The sequence below is a fragment of the Prionailurus viverrinus genome, chromosome A1 (assembly GCF_022837055.1).
Source record: "Prionailurus viverrinus isolate Anna chromosome A1, UM_Priviv_1.0, whole genome shotgun sequence".
Classification (NCBI taxonomy): domain Eukaryota; kingdom Metazoa; phylum Chordata; class Mammalia; order Carnivora; family Felidae; genus Prionailurus; species Prionailurus viverrinus.
Window position 1 is genome coordinate 212,788,797 of NC_062561.1, and position 16,319 is coordinate 212,805,115.

Sequence of the window (16,319 nt, forward strand, 5' to 3'; positions counted from 1 at the left end):
GGAAGAGAAATTGATGGTTCCGACGCCATGGGTGAGCTGGTTGCTAGTAAGCTATGCTTTTAGGGGAGACATAATAATAATGTCTGAAAGGGGCAGACATTATTTCAGTAAGACATTGCAAGTATGTTTTTCAAAACATACCAAAAAACTGGACATTCTTGGATCATTGGGATATAGGCCACTGTCCTAGGCACCATCCTGCATAATCTCTTCTCTCGTGGAGTATACACATTAGTGGAGGGAGACACACTATTGACAAATAGCTAAGGAAAAAATATCATAGGTCATATGATATTAAGTGCCATGGAAAACAATTAAGCGGGACCAGGGAATGAAGAATACAGAGCAGTGCTGGAGATGGATTGCAATTTAAAGATTGTGGTCAGTGCAAACCTTGCTAATGTGACATTTGAACAATGGTACAAAAGAAGTAAGGGAGATCAGTGTTTGATGAATGAATAAATGAATGCTCAAGCAGATCTAGCTATCCCCATGAGCCTTAAAAAAAAAAGGATTATTTATTACTTTACATACCCACCCAAGCTATCCTCTCCCCTGGTGTAACTCAAGCTCCTCTTCTCTCTCAACTGGCTGTGGCAACACCCATTCCACCAAAGGATTTCCTACAGGACAGAAGGGGATATTGGGAATATGCAGAGGTCATTGTTCACATTGTTCTGGGGCGGCGGGGGGGTGGGGAGGGTGGGATGAGAGGAGAGGGGTTGATTTAGGTTGTTGTTAGTACATCTAATATTGCATCTCAGAGAAGGCTGAGCATATTTTGCTCAACGAGGTAGTGAGCCAGATACAAAAACAGACGGAGCTAATAGAATTACTGATCAATGAGCAAATGAGAGAGTGCGAAGACTTTGGTGGTGTGCAGAGATTAACCTGACTAATATCAAGACTGCAAAAGGAGAAGAGTATTTGCTTTCCTGCTCTCCCTCTCTCTAGGAATGAGAGGGGTCCGATCAGGAGGAGCCAGGACGTACAAAGCAACCATCCCCCCAAGAACTTTTAAGAAGTTCCAGGGGCACCTGGTGGCTCAGAGGTTAAGTGTCCCACTCTTGGTTTCGGCTCAGGTCATGATCTCCCAGTTGGTAGGTTCGAGCCCTGCATTGGACTCTGCACTGACAGAGTGAAGCTTGCTTGGGATTTTCTCTTTCCCTTTCTTTCTCTGCCACTCCCTTGCTCATGCTCTCTCTCTCAAAATAAATAAACTTAAAAATTAAAACCAAGTTCCTTATGTGGTCCTAATGGAAATCCTGGATTGAAAACCACTGATTTCTGTGTAGCAGCTATATAAAACACAATCCACAATTTATGGTGTTTTTTTAAAACGTTATTAGTTGATAGATGATCTCAAAAGAAACTAATTACCGTGAAAATCAGGCCAACGTTTTCCACCATCTGTCCAAAGCGTGCCCTTGTTGGGGAGGATTGCAACTCACCCACATGTTATTCTTGCCTTCAAGCCAAGCAGGCTGCGCAAACACAAGCCTCCCTCCAGTCAGAGATGCTGCTGGGATGCTGTAGCCAGTGAGTGGAAGTGGTGTAAGCGATGCCTCCAGCCATGGGGATGCATTCAGTGCTCTGCTTATTTTTTTTTTTAATGTTCACTTATTTTTGAGAAAAAGAGAGTGCGTGTGGGAGAGGCAGAGAGAAGGAGACAGAGGATCTGAGTCATGCTCCTCGCACTGATAGCAGAGATCCCAATGCGGGGCTCAAACTCACAAACCCTGAGATCATGACCTGAAATCAGCTGAAATCGGATGCTCAGCTGACTGAGCCACCCAGGTGTCCCCAGCACTCTGCTTTATTAAAGGGACTCCAGTGCAAAGGCACATGCAGGACAGGTGGCAGTTTACAGGCGGCAGGAGCCAGAAGAGCTTTCTATCGAAGCCCCTGTATATGATACCAGTCCCAGGGTCCGCTCCAGCTTAGACAAACGCAGCCTCTGCGGATCATCTGCCTCTCACAGCATGGCACATGCCTCCTGCTGGATGCATCTTCACAGAGCACAGTCTTCACCAACTTCTCCCCGGGTGGCACCTCTGGGAGTCCTGGGAGAGGAGGGAGGGAGGGCATCTGTAATCAGAGGTGGGCATTTTATATTGGTCTCTGTATTGTTTCTAATAGCTTTCACACAGCCATGATGTTCTGACTAAACTGCTGGGCTCTCATGGGATGGTCGTTTTATGTAAAACTAGTTCCCTTGTGGCAAGTTCCAGAAGTTTCCCACCAAAGGATATCTCACAATAGGGAATAAGATGGAAAACTGAGAAGCGATAAAATGTGAACTGGATAATTGCAGTGATAAAAAATAATAATAACGGATGGTCACGTGAGCAAGGGCCCTGCTATGGAAGTTCACAGGCAAATGTGTAAATATGTTGTCTGGGCTCTGGACAGATAAACATGCGGGCACACGTTTGCATGCCTTCGTTTCCCACACTCAGACCGGGGTTCCCGAGCACTACTTCTCCAGCTTTGTGGGTCTGCCTCAAAGAGCCGCTGCCACGTTCTCCTTAAAGCTTCTTCCCTCCTCTCTCAAAGACAGAAGACTAAGCTGGCTCCACATCTGGTGCATCTGGTGTTTGATAACACTAACATAGGACCCGTTCTCTTGTATGCAAAGTGTCATCCCATATCTTGGATTCACTTATTCATTCTACAGGCAGTCACTGACCGTTGACTTTGGGCAAAGTTTACATAATGGTCTTAATCTTGAGCCTTAATCTCCACCTCCTGATGCTCTCCCCACCCTACACAAAGTATGTCTTCTGGTTTCCAAACTAAATGTTGGCATTCTGTATTGGAAAGATGAGTGGGACTCCTGGAAATCAAAGCGTACCTATGGGGTTCTCTCCCTGTTATTTTAGCCTCAGGCCATGAAACCCCGGTGGAACAGCAGGTAAAGAGACCTGGCGGGCAGAGAACCCCAACCAGGCAGACCCCAAAGGAGGCACCTAATACATTTCCTAACGCTAAAAACAATGGATCAATGCATGTAAAATTTGTTCCCAAGAAGTAAATCTTTTTACATTTTTAGGACAAGAGAGACATTTGAAATTTGATTTGCATTCAAGTCAGGAGATGTGGCAGGCAGTGTCCTAACCATTTATGGTGGCAGACTCAAAATGAGGGGGGGAAGGCAAGAGGATCTGAGGTGCTCAGAGCTTCCTGACCATCTGAGACTTGTTTTTTTTTTTAATTTCCTGTATTCTTGTTCAAAGTTTCTTCTTAGAGTTAATAAACTCAAAAGTGTTGAGACTTGAAATTGATTCGTATCTGTACAGCATTCTTAACTGTGAAAATACTCTTTACTGGGTATCTAGTAAGCTCAGAAAAATACAGCAAATGGATGATAGGTTTTGTTCTAATTTTTTATTAGTGTAAAATGTAAATATATAAGAATGTAAAATGTAAATATTCAGAATAACTTACTTGAAACACATTTTACCCAACAAAACTCATCAGGTAATTTGTTCTTATTTACTACTCTTTTCATTGTTCCATCCAATTTATATGCTGCAAAATTGTGGGCTTTTTCTATTTCATCCCTTTTTGGTAAAAAATTTATCCATTTAAAATCAGGAGCTTCATCAAATTTTATTTTTAATTTCTTATGTCTTTTATTCAATGTGCTTAAACCAACCAACCAAAAAAACAAAAAAACCAGTTCACCCATTTTTCCCACCCCCACCCCTCCACCTCTGGCAACCACCAATCTGTTCTCTACATCTAGGAGCTTAATTTTATAGATATAGATAGATGATAGATATATTTAAAAAAAATTTTTTTTTCAACGTTTATTTATTTTTGGGACAGAGAGAGACAGAGCATGAACGGGGGAGGGGCAGAGAGAGAGGGAGACACAGAATCGGAAACAGGCTCCAAGCTCCGAGCCATTAGCCCAGAGCCTGACGCGGGGCTCGAACCCACGGACCGCGAGATCGTGACCTGGCTGAAGTCGGACGCTTAACCGACTGCGCCACCCAGGCGCCCCTATATTTTTTTTAGATTACATATATAAGAGAGATCACACGGTATTTGCCCTGCCATGTGAGTTTTGATCAGTCTTAACAAAATCCACAGTTTGCCAAAGCCTGGAACAACTCAAATATCCATCAAGTGGAGAATGAATAAATAAGTTTATTTATGGTCTTTCATTCAATATGACATTAGGGAAGATAAATAAGATGCAGTGAAAATGAATTTTGTAAAATGACAAAAATTATAAAATTTTGTAAATTTTCTAAAAGGGTAAGTCATTCAGCATTGTGGAATTAAAGAAATTAAAGAAGCCAGACACACAAGCTCAGAAAAGGCATGTTGTGTGATTCCAATTCTATAAAGTCCAAAAGTAGGCAAAAGTCAACTGTGGTGTTAGAAGTCAGAGGAATGGTTTCTGTCGAGTGGGTAGAGATTGGGAGGAGACGCTAGGGGGCCTTTTGGGGTGCTATTAGTGGTCTATTTGTTAACCTGGTTATAACATGGGCATATTCACTTTGCAATAATTCATTGAAGAGAATACTTATGATTTGGGCAAATCTTATGTGTGACAGTCTTTAAAGAAATCCAAATCTTGAATTGGGCCCTACTTGTATCCATCAAGAATTGAGCTTGCCATAGCTACCTAGGTCCTCAGAACAACTGCCTAGCATGATGATCCATTTCTAGAGTCAGGGGAAGTGAGTCAAAATTCTGAATAGAACACTGGGGCAATAGTGGCAGATGAGGCAGGCCAGGTTGGGTACTGCACTCAGGGGATCACCAGGTTTTGGGGAGCAAGTCCCACAGAGCGGTAGAGCTGAAATCCCCTGCATTCAAGATTGGTTCAGGGGCTAAGTAGGGCAGAATATGCAGATGGTGAGTACACAGTAGGTCTACCAGTGGATAGACAATGGGGAGTGGTGCATTGGGAACTGAGAGCTGTTATTTTTAACTCTCAGGGGCCACATGGCCTCCCCTCCTATGGTTCACCTTTCCACTCTGGATAGTGGGATCAGCCCACACCATGGAACTGTGGCCCTGATTTTCCATCCAGGGAGAGTAGGTCTTGTTTCTTAGAAAGGCAAGCTGTGAGGCCTAAATTTCCAGACTTTTTTTTCCAACTGTTGGCGTGTGTAGAAGAGACTTGGCTTAATGGAAGAGGGTGATGAAGGGAAGCTTTCAGAAAACATGGCCTGGACAGCATCAGCATTGATGCAGAACAAAAATGAGGAAGAAGGGAGATTTTGTGGAGATCATACCACCGTGGGACGTAGCATTGTGGGAAAGTATATTTGAATAAGATAATCGGAGGTGGGAGAGCATGAAGATGGGGTGGGGCGTGGTCTTTGAGGATTCAGAAGCAAGGCAGCTGGTCATGGACAACGTGTGGCTGACTTCCTACAAACCTGCTCTTCATTTCCAAATCTTGAACTTTTATTTTTATTTTTATTTTTTGAGGGTTTTTTAAAATATAATTTATTGACGAGTTGGCTAACATACAGTGTATACAGTGTGCTCTTGGTTTTAGGGATAGATTCTCATGATTCATTGCTTACATACAACACCCAGTGCTCATCCCAACAAGTGCCCTCCTCAATGCCCATCACCCATTTTTCCCTTTCCCTGGCCCCACTCCATCAACCCTCAGTTTGTTCTCTGTATTTCAGAGTCTCTTATGGTTTGTCTCCCTCTGTTTGAAACTATTTTTCCCCTTCCCTTCCCCCATGATCTTCTGTTAAGTTTCTCAAGTTCCACATATGAATGAAAACATGATATCTGTCTTTCTCTGACTGATTTATTTTACTTAGCATAATACCCTCCAGTTCCATCCACGTTGTTGCAAATGGCAGGATTTATTCTTTCTTATTGCCAAGTAGTATTCCATTGTATATATAAACCACATATTCTTTATCAATTGATGGACATTTGGGCTCTTTCCATCATTTGGCTATTGTTGATAGCACTGCTGTAAACATTGGGGGTACATGTGCCCCTATGAATCAGCACTCCTGTATCCTTTGGGTAAATTTAGTAGTGCTATTGCTGGGTCATAGGGTAATTCTATTTTTAGTTTTTTGAGGAACCTCCACACTGTTTTTCAGAGCAACTGCACCACTTTGCATTCCCACCAACAGTGCAAGAGGGTTCCCATTTCTCCACATCTTCACCAACATCTGTTTCCTGAGTTCTTAATTTTAGCCACTCTGACTGGTGTGAGGTGGTATCTCAATGTGATTTTGATTTATATTTCCCTGATGATGAGTGATGGTGAGCATGTTTTCATGTGTCTGTTGGCCATCTGGATGTCTTCTTTGGAAAAGTGTCTATTCATATCTTCTGCCCATTTCTTCACTGAATTATTTGTTTTTCAGGTGTTGAGTTTGGTAAGTTCTTTTTAGATTTTGGTTACTAACCCTTTATCCGATATGTCGTTTGCAAATATCTTCTCCCGTTCCATCGGTTGCCTTTTAGTTTTGTTGATTGTTCTCTTTGCTGTGCAGGAACTTTTTACCTTGATGAGATCCCAATAGTTCATTTTTGCTTCTATTTCCCTTGCCTTTGGAGACTTGTCAAGCAAGAAATTGCTGCAGCCGAAGTCAAAGAGGTTGCTTTCTCCTCCAGGGTTTTGATGGTTTCCTGTCTCACATTTAGGTCTTTCATCCATTTTGAGTTAATTTTTGTGTAGGGTGTAAGAAAGTTGTCCAGTTTCATTCTTCTGCATGTTGCTGTCCAGTTCTCCCAGCACCATTTGCTAAAGAGACTGTCTTTTTTTCGTTGGATATTCTTTCTTACTTTGTTAAAAATCAGTTGGCCATACATCTGTGGGTCCAATTCTGGGTTTTCTTTTCTGTTCCATTGATCTATGCATCTGTTTTTATGCTAATACCATACTGTCTTGATGATTACAGCTTTGTAGTAGAGGCTAAAATCCAGGATTGTGATGCCTCCCACTTGGTTTTCTTTTTCAACATTACTTTGGTTATTTGGGGTCTTTTAGGTTCCATACAAATTTTAGGATTGTTTGTTCTAGCTTTGAGAAGAATGCCAGTGTAATTTGGAGGGGAATGAATTGAATGTATAGATTGCTTTGGGTAGTATTGACATTTTAACAATATTTGTTCTTCCAATCCATGAGCATGGGATGTTTTTCCATTTCTTTGTGTCTTCCTCAATTTCTTTCATAAGTTTATTCTAAAGTTTTCATCATACAGATCTTTTACATCTTTGGTTAGGTTTATTCCCAGGTATTTTATGGCTTTTGTTGCAACTGAAAATGGGATCAATTTCTTGATTTCTCTTTCTGTTGTTTCATTATTGATGTATAGAAATGCTACCGATTTCTGTATATTGATTTTGTATCCTCTGACTTTGCTGAATTCATGTATCAGTTCTAGCAGCTTTTCAGTGGAATCTTTCGGGTTTTCCATGTAGAGTAGCATGTCATCTGCAAAAAAGTGAAAGTTTGACTTCTTCTTTGCCAATTTGGATGCTTTTTTATTTCATTTTGTTGTCTGATTGCTGATACCAGGACTTCCAACACTATGTTAAACAACAGTGGGAAAGTGGACATCCCTGTCGTGTTCCTGAGGAAAGCTCTCATTTTTCCCCCATTGAGGATGATACTAGCCATGGCCTTTTCATATATGGCTTTTATGATGTTAAGGTATGTTCCTTCTATCCCGACTTTCTTGAAGGTTTTTGTTAAGAAAGGATGCTGTATTTTGTCAAATGCTTTTTCTGCATCTATTGACAGGATCACATCGTTGTTATCCTTTCTTCTATTAATGTGATGTATCACATTGATTGATTTGCGAATATCAAACAAGCTATCCAGACCAGGAATGAATCCCACTGGATCATAGTGAATAATTCTTTTAATATGCTGTTGAATTTGATCTGCTAGTATCTTGTTGAGAATTTTTGCATCCATATTCATCACGGACATTGGCCTGTAATTCTCCTTTGTAGTGGGATCTCTGTCTTGTTTGGGAATCAAGGTAGTGCTGGTTTTGTAGTATAGGTCTGGAAGCTTTTCCTTCCATATCTATTTTTTGGAACAGCCTGAGAAGGATAGGTATTAACTCTGCTTTAAATGCCTTGTAGAATTCCCCTGGGAAGCCATCTGCCAGGACTTTTATTTGTTGGGAGATTTTTGATAACCAATTCAATTTCTTCACTGGTTATGGATCTTTCCAAATTTTCTATCTCTTCCCAATTGATTTTGGTAGTGTGTGGGTGTCTAAGAATTTGCCCATTTCTTCCAGATTGTCCAGTCTGTTAGCATATAATTTTTCATAGTATTCTCCAATAATTGTTTGTATTTCTGTCGTGTTGGTTATGATCTGTCCTCTTTCATCTGTGATTTTACCTATTTGGGTTCTCTCTCTTTTTGAGAAGTCTGGCTAGGGGTTTATCAATTTTGCTTATTTTTTCAAGAAACCAGCTCTTAGATTCATTGATCTGTTCTATTGTTTTTTTGGAGTCCGTATTGTTTATTTATGCTCTAATCTTTATTATTTCTCTTCTTCTACTGGCCTTGGGGTTTCTTTGCTGTTCTTCTATTTCCTTTAGTTGTGCTGTTAGGTTTTATATTTGGGATTTTTCTTGTTTCTTGAGATAGGCCTGGACTGCAATGTATTTTCCTCTAAGGACTGCCTTTGCTGCATCCCAAAGGGTTTGGACCATCATGTTTTCATTTTCATTTGCTTCCATATATTTTTTTAATTTCTTCATTAATTTCCTGGTTGACCCACTTATTCTTTAGTAGGATGTTCTTTAACCTCCATGCATTTGGAAGTTTTCCAAATTTTTTCTTCTGGTTGATTTCAAATTTTGTAGCATTGTGATGTGAAAATATGCATGGTCTGATCTCAATTCTTTTATATTTATTGAGAGATGTTTTGTGACCCAGTATATGATATACCTTGGAGAATGTTCCATGTGCACTCAAGAAGAATGTGTAGTCTGCTGCTTTTGGATGAAAAGCTTTTGTTCTGAATATCTGTCAAGTCCATCTGGTCCAGTGTATCATTCAAGGCCATTATTTCTTTATTGATTTTCTGCCTGTATTATCTGTCCATTGTTGTAAGTGGAGTATTAAAGCCCCCTGCAATTACCATACTGTTATCAATAAGATTGCCTATGTTTGATTAATATATTTGGGTATTTAACGTGGGGGGGGGCATAAATATTTACAATTGTTAGCTCTTCTTGATTATCAGACCCCATAAATATAATATAATGCCCTTCTTCATCTCTTGCTACAGTCTTTACTTTAAAATCTAGTTTGTCTGGGGGCGCCTGGGTGGCACAGTCGGTTAAGCGTCCGACTTCAGCCAGGTCACAATCTCGCAGTCCGTGAGTTCGAGCCCCGCATCGGGCTCTGGGCTGATGGCTCAGAGCCTGGAGCCTGTTTCCGATTCTGTGTCTCCCTCTCTCTCTGCCCCTTGCCCGTTCATGCTCTGTCTCTCTCTGTCCCAAAAATAAATAAACGTTGAAAAAAAATTTTTTTTAATAAATAAATAAATAAGCAAAATAAAATCTAGTTTGTCTGATATAAGCATGGCTACTCCAGCTTTCTTTTGACTTCCAGGAGCATGATAGATGGTTCTCCATCCCTTCACTTTCAATCTGAAGGTGTCCTCAGGTCTAAAATGGGTCTCTTGTACACAGCATATAGATAGGTCTCATTTTTTTATCCATTATGATACCCTATATGTTTTGATTGGAGCATTTAGTTTATTTAACATTCAGAGTTATTATTCAAAGATAGGGATTTAGTGTCACTGTTTTATTTCATGCTTGTGGTGATGTCTCTGGTCCTTTGTAGTCTTTGCAGTGTTCCACTCACAGACTCCCCCTTAGTATCTTTTGCAGGGCTGGTTTAGTGGTCATCAACTCCTTCAGTTTTTGTTCATCTGGGAAATTCTTTATCTTTCCTATTCTGAATGACAGCCTTGCTGGATAAAGGATCTTGGCTCCCTGTTTTTTCTATTCAGCACATTGAATATTTCCTGCCACTCCCTTCTGGCCTGCCAAGTTTCAATGGACAGGTCTGCTAGTACTCTTACGTGTCTACCTTTGTAGGTTAAGGCCCGTTTGTCCCTAACTGCTTTCAGAATTCCCTCTTTCTCTTTGTATTTTGCCAGTTTCACTATGCTATGCTGTGGAGAAGACTTAATCCTGTTAAATCTGAAGGGAGTTCTCTGTGCCTCCTGGATTTGGATGTCTGCTTCCTTCTCCAGGTTAGGGAAGTTCTCAGCTATCATTTGTTCAAGTAAACCTTCTGCCCCTTTTTCTCTCTTCTTATTCTTCTGGAACTCCTATGATACAGATATTATTACGTTTCATTGAAACACTTAGTTCTCTAATTCTCCCCTCATGGTCTAGTATTTTCTTATCTCTCTTTTTCTCGGCTTCATCATTTTCCATAATTTTAAACTTCTATTTTACTTATTCTCCCCTCTGCTTCCTCCATGCTTGCTGTCACTGCATCTAGTTAATTTTGCACCTCATTTACAGCATTTTTAATTCATTATGATTATTTCTTAGTTCCTTGATCTCTGTTGTCTTCTATACTTTTTTCAAGCCCAGCTATTAATCTTATGACTATTGTTCTAAATTCTTGCTCAGATATATTGTTTATATCTGTTTTGAGCAATTCTCTAGCTGTCATTTCTTCCTGGAATTTCTTTTGAGGAGGTGTATTTTGATTTGTTCATTGAAGTAACTCTGGAAAAAACATTTTTAAGGTGGGGGGGATGGAAGAAGCCTTATCCCATACAAAGAGAGTAATGACAGGGATGAGAAAAAAGAAAAGAAAAAAAATTAACCAAACAGAAAATCAGAGAAACTATATGGCTTAATCCACAGAGAGAGAGAGGAAAATAAAGAAGAAGTAAATACAGAAGAGGTGTAAAAAGAATAGATTAAAAATGTCTCCTTAAACAAACCAACAACCAGAATAAACAGACTAGAGAAGGGAAGAAATAAGAGGAAGAAAAGGAAGAAATAAATATATATTTTTATGGATTTATATATATAATTGACCGAGAATCAAATCAGAAAATGCAAATCCACTGAACCGATATCTGATGGTTTCTTGGAATCGGTAGCAGTGCTGGTCTGGAGAAGGGGCCATCTGGTTCAGTCAGTGTCAGTCTTGCTCCAGTAGATAAGCAGTTACCAGGCACAGAGGGGCATGGTTTGGTGTAGGTGGGTCCCGCCTCCACTGTGGGCCCATTGTCCATTCCCTGAAGCCCCACCTTTTTGGTGATAGGGAGAAAAATGGCAACACCCCAGTCTCTCCTCCCCAGACTGGGTGTCCCAAACCACTCTGTTCAGATCATCCTCACAGTGCCCCAGTTTTTTCTGCTCCACAGTCTCCCAAGCCTCCCAAGCTCTCAGATGGGATTCAAACCCCAGTGTCTTAAAGGATCCCCCTCTGTGTGCCCTGTTCCTGGGGTTGCGCCACTCTGCCCAGCCAGCTGACAAAGGGCCTCTGGTTCCTCACAGTGCCACATGGACACGAGCAGCACAGTTCGTTCCATGTCTAGAAGGATCCCGCTCCGCGTGCCCTGGTTCCATCCTAGACAGCCAGATGACAAAGAGCCTCTGGCTGGCGGGTGCCTGGAGGGTCTTTTGTCCTTGGAGCAGCTATTTGCTTTCTTCCCACAGCACAGAGAGGATTGCTGTCTCTAACTGCACCTCAGACTGGCTACAGAGCCCGAGGCTGGCTCCCCTTCTCCCCAGGTGCACGAATAGGCAGCTGGCTCCAGTCCAGAGAAAGCCCCACAGTTAAAAATTGGTTCTTTGCCTGTTTTTTTCTGTTTCCCAGTCCATGGTTTTTTTCTCTTGTCCAAATACAATCCTATATTTCCACAGCCTCTCTTTCCCCTCCTTTTGTCTCTCCACAGAAGGGGATCCCTTCCCTCCGTTCTTATGCCGCCCTTTTTATCTCCACCAGTTTGAAATCACGTACCTCTGGCCCGCCACGTTGTCCCTGTGGGCCCTTTGAGATGTTTCTGTCACTCTGTAGCCTGGATTCCTGGAATTCCAAGTCTTCCGGCCTCAATACTGCTGTGTTTGAGGGACAAGGGAACTTCAGGTCCCAATACTTCTCTGCCATGTTGACTCCTCTTTCCAAGTCTTGCATTTTTAAACCACAGTCACACCTAGGGAGCTAGTGAAGAGTGAAGCCGGTATAATTGTCTTTGAACTGAACTGACGTATGGAGCTGATGTTTTCCTGTTTGGAATGCATCCATGTATTTGGAGCAATTTGCCCCTATAACTATCTCTAAAAGCAGGCTGTGGACCCTCTTTGGGTGTTCCATTCCCAGTTGGGATCCATAAGGAGGTCCTTGATCAAGATCTTGCTTGCAGTGGGGGCTGGGAATGGGTGCATGGGAGGGTGGCTTAGAGAAACAAAAAAACAAATTTATCCCTAGACTAGCATCTACCAGACATAAAAGTATGCATAGTTCTGGAAAAAAACACAGTATGTGAGCAGGGTTAACATTAGGCATGGCTCCCTTAGGTTAGCAGCTGTGATTTCCTTGCCATGTGAAGGTGTACTTTCCCCACTGTGTTTGCCCTGCTGGGAATAAGGTGCAGGATGAGTTGAGAAATTACTGATGAAGCACAGTGACAACACCGCTAAGAGTCTGTCTAATTCCCTGGCGTGGGGATTTCAGGGCAGCAAAAAGTGAGTGGTGGCTACTAACCAGATTCCAAGACAGCTGAGGAAATCCCAGAGGAAATGAGTTTGTTTGTTTGTTTGTTTGTTTGCTTGCTTGCTTTTCAGTTCGTAAAATACTTCCTGAAAGCATTTTTATAGGAAAACTTTATTTAAGAGAGTTTCTTTGAGCCTGGACCAGCACATGGAAGTATGAGCATTGGCAATATCTACTCCTACCCGCCCCCACCTTGCCCTCCCCATCCAGTCATTTCTTTTGCAAATCACTTGGAGCCTTGACTTGGCAGAGCTGTCCAGACAGCATCTGACCTTGCCTAAAAATTGTGATTTATAGCATGCTGATCTCAAGCATTTTAATGCAATGCCCCAAAGAGCAGAGAAGTCTCAATAAAAGGATATTCTAGAACTTCTTCAGTCAGTGGGCCAAATCCCATCCCCAAGCCAGGATGAGATAGATCATCAGATCTCCAAGACAAAAGAACTCTTCCAGGGCTATATGGAACTATTGAAGCTGGATTTGTGAGAGCCAAGTATTGTGAGAGCACAAGTAGGCCCCGCAGCCTGACCGTCCTGGCTCCATGCCTGCTGGGGCGTGGCGTGCTGCTCACGCGGGTCCCTTGCTCTTGTCCCCACTCTCCCTGCCATAGAAGGAGGAATTATTGCACTGTCCGTCACAGACTGTCTGCAAATAAAGCTGATTCTCAGAGGCGCTCAGATTTACTACATTTCACTCTCCCAATGGCATGTGACTGACCATGTGTTACCCCTCTCTGTACTTCAGTGTCCTCACTTGTTAAAAGGGGAGGTAATAGTCTGTGCCACTCATGGGGCTGCTGTGAAGGCTAGATGAGGTGCAAATGATTACAACACTTAGCACAGTGACTGTGCTCCAGACATGGTAGGCATGATTATTCCCATCATGAGCCTCTAACCACTTGATTTAAATTAAATGGCCTGAGGAGGCACCTGGCTGCTTCAGTCAGTTGAGTGTCCCATTCTCGATTTCAGCTCAGGTCACGATCTCACGGTTCATGGGATCGAGTGCCACATGGGGCTCTGCACTGACAGGCTAGAGCCTACTTGGGATTCTCTCCTCCTCTGTGCCTCCCCCACTGTCTCTCTTACATGCTCACACGAGCATGCTCTCGCTCTCTCTCTCTCTCTCTGTCTCTCTGAAAATAAACTTTTTTTTAAGTTAATTAATTAAATGATCTGAGAGCTTAGATGGGGCAGGTGGTTTAGAATGTGCAACCTGGGAAGGAGGAGGCATTAGGAAGGAATCCTGGAAGAGTAACTAGAAGGTCCCCAAAGAATGACATGCTGGCTGCCTCACAGGAGGCCATTACTAAACCAAGAGCCCCAAAATAAGAGGGTTACTTGATGGTGCCTAGGTACCCCAAATATCTGCTGTCACTAGGATTTCCACTTCCCAGTATGCCTCGTAGGGAATGGTATCAGATGGAGAAAGCCTTCTAGAAGTTGTCCCTTAGATGGTATCCAGCTGGTAGGTGGGGAACCCCCACTCTGGCCAGGAGGAATGGGGGAAGGCTGGTCTTTTCAAGGCTCATCAAACAACACTCAGCCATTTCAAATGTCTCAAGACAGGCAGCCTTGCCTCTGGACGGTCTTCCCTTGATTACAAAAATCATAAAATTTAAAAGAAAATATATGCCATGTGTTTCCAAGAATTTACACTTAGTTCATCAAATCTTTTGTTTTCTGAGAGTGTTTTGGAGTCCAGCAAGACTATTGAGGCTTTTTCAAATGTCTTTTAAAATGCTTTTTTTTTAAAGAAGGACATTAGAAGGCTTTGAAATTTGTTCCAAGAGTAAAAATAATAATATTAATAATAAATTGCTCAAAACTCTCAACTCCTGCAGGTTCAAAATTTACTTAATATTCCAAAACCAAAAGACTTACGAGGGGTTGTCATTTCTTGAAAGAGGAAAAAGAAAGAAGCTCACTGGAGTTCACTGGGTGGTTCTCAGTTGTGCCCATGGCCCAGTCGACTTCTTACTTAGCTTACACCTTCAGAGGAAGCCCCCTTAACTTGGCATCAATGAGGGCAGGTTAAAGTCATACTGAGGGTACTTACTGAGTATACTTGGCTTTTCAGCCTGGCTTATTTTTGACTGGTGGATCAAAGCCCTCCAAGAATGGCTCTCTTGTGGGGCACACGGTCTGTGTCACATAACATTGGTGGTGTATTGTTAGGTGAGCAAAGAGTGGAAACAGAACAGTTTTTCTTTGAGGTGTGTGTAAATGAGCGGCTGCCAAGCAGCTGCCCTTGAACGCTGTCTTCTGGTGACCTCTGGTGGTAGAATTTGTCCTAGCATGTGTACATGTATGCTTCTGAGCCAAGCCATCCAACCATGTTACAATTTTCCTACATTCCTTTCCTGCTGTTTTGTCATTCATGTTAGGCAAGGAGCAAGAATCAGTTGCAAACACCCAGAATAAAGTGGTGCATGTGCCTGACCAGACTGTTAATTTCACAAAAAGTTGCCTGGTGCCTTTTCTTTCAGTGAAAGCCTGATACATTTCCTGTAGAAAGAGAAAAGAAGCTAAAATGAAGGAAAGTGTGGCATCCACAATTTTCGTTTTGCTACTTTTTCTCAACACCAGACTCCTGAATGGTAAGTAAGAGACTGTCCTGCTCTCTTTAATTCCATGGGGTGTTTCTTGAGAGGGCGGAGAGTCCATATAGTCCTCTTGTACTGCAGTTACAAGAAATAAAAGTGTCAAAGTGATTTGCTGCTATTAATTTGCAGTATTTTTTGGTATTAAAATTAATGCAGAAATCAATGCAAAGGAAGCAATGCGGTGAATGCAAAGGCATGTCCCTATGTTGTGCCTTCTGTCCTCACTCTGGGAATGCAGTGAAGCCACTGTATGAACAAGACCAGAGGCTCGGTCCAGCTTTCCAGCTACTGCTAGCTATATATGGAACCTGGAACCAATCACTCAATCTCTCTGGGGTTCCGTTTTTTCAAAGTGAGGATAATGATGTTCCCTCCACCTCAGATGAAATAATGTATGTGGAAAATCTTTGAAAAAGTGTAAAGAGATAACAGGGATTGCTATTACATGGTCAGAAACATATAGCCAACTCTGTTGTCTGTGCCCATGGGAGAATGAAGTTCACAGAGCCAGCATGCTGGTAGGTACATTTCGGTGCCGCCACCTCTGGGTATCTTTGGGTGTGGATACTTTTGTATATACTTCTGTGTATTAACTTCTCTATGTGTATCTGATTGCAAATGCTTCTCTGTGTATACCAATGTAAGTATACGTCTGTGTGTGTACCTCCATGAATGTGTATATTTCAATGTGTGTACCTGCCTGTGCTCTCTGAGTATACATATGCATGTATGTCTTTGGGGGGGGGGGGTGTGCATGTGTGTGTTTGTGAGGTGGGCTCTATGTGGGTATTTGTGTGTACCTGTGTGTATGGTGCCTATGTGGTTTTCCCTCTGTGTGCACTTTATAAGGATAGTGAGACAGTCCATTAATTTTCACTGTGTCCGCTAAAGTGAATGAAAGGAACATTTGACTAATCATAATTTCACAGCTGTGCTCTCCTCTCTTGAGTTTCCTAGAAGTACTATGAATAACCAGTGACATGT

At 42.0% G+C, this 16,319-nt stretch overlaps 1 protein-coding gene across 2 annotated transcripts in view; it reads left to right on the top strand.

Annotated features, from left to right (window-relative positions):
* The window catches only part of PRLR (prolactin receptor), a 161,770-nt gene that overhangs the window by 128,235 nt on the left and 17,216 nt on the right, over nt 1-16,319 (top strand). Inside the window, exons 4-5 of one of the 2 annotated variants that reach the window (XM_047877544.1) lie at nt 10,146-10,241; nt 15,219-15,329. In XM_047877544.1, the coding sequence (XP_047733500.1) occupies nt 15,263-15,329 (67 nt within the window). In that variant the 5' untranslated portion in view covers nt 10,146-10,241; nt 15,219-15,262. The remainder of the gene's footprint in view (nt 1-10,145; nt 10,242-15,218; nt 15,330-16,319) is intronic. The other variant, XM_047877535.1, reaches the window with a different exon arrangement.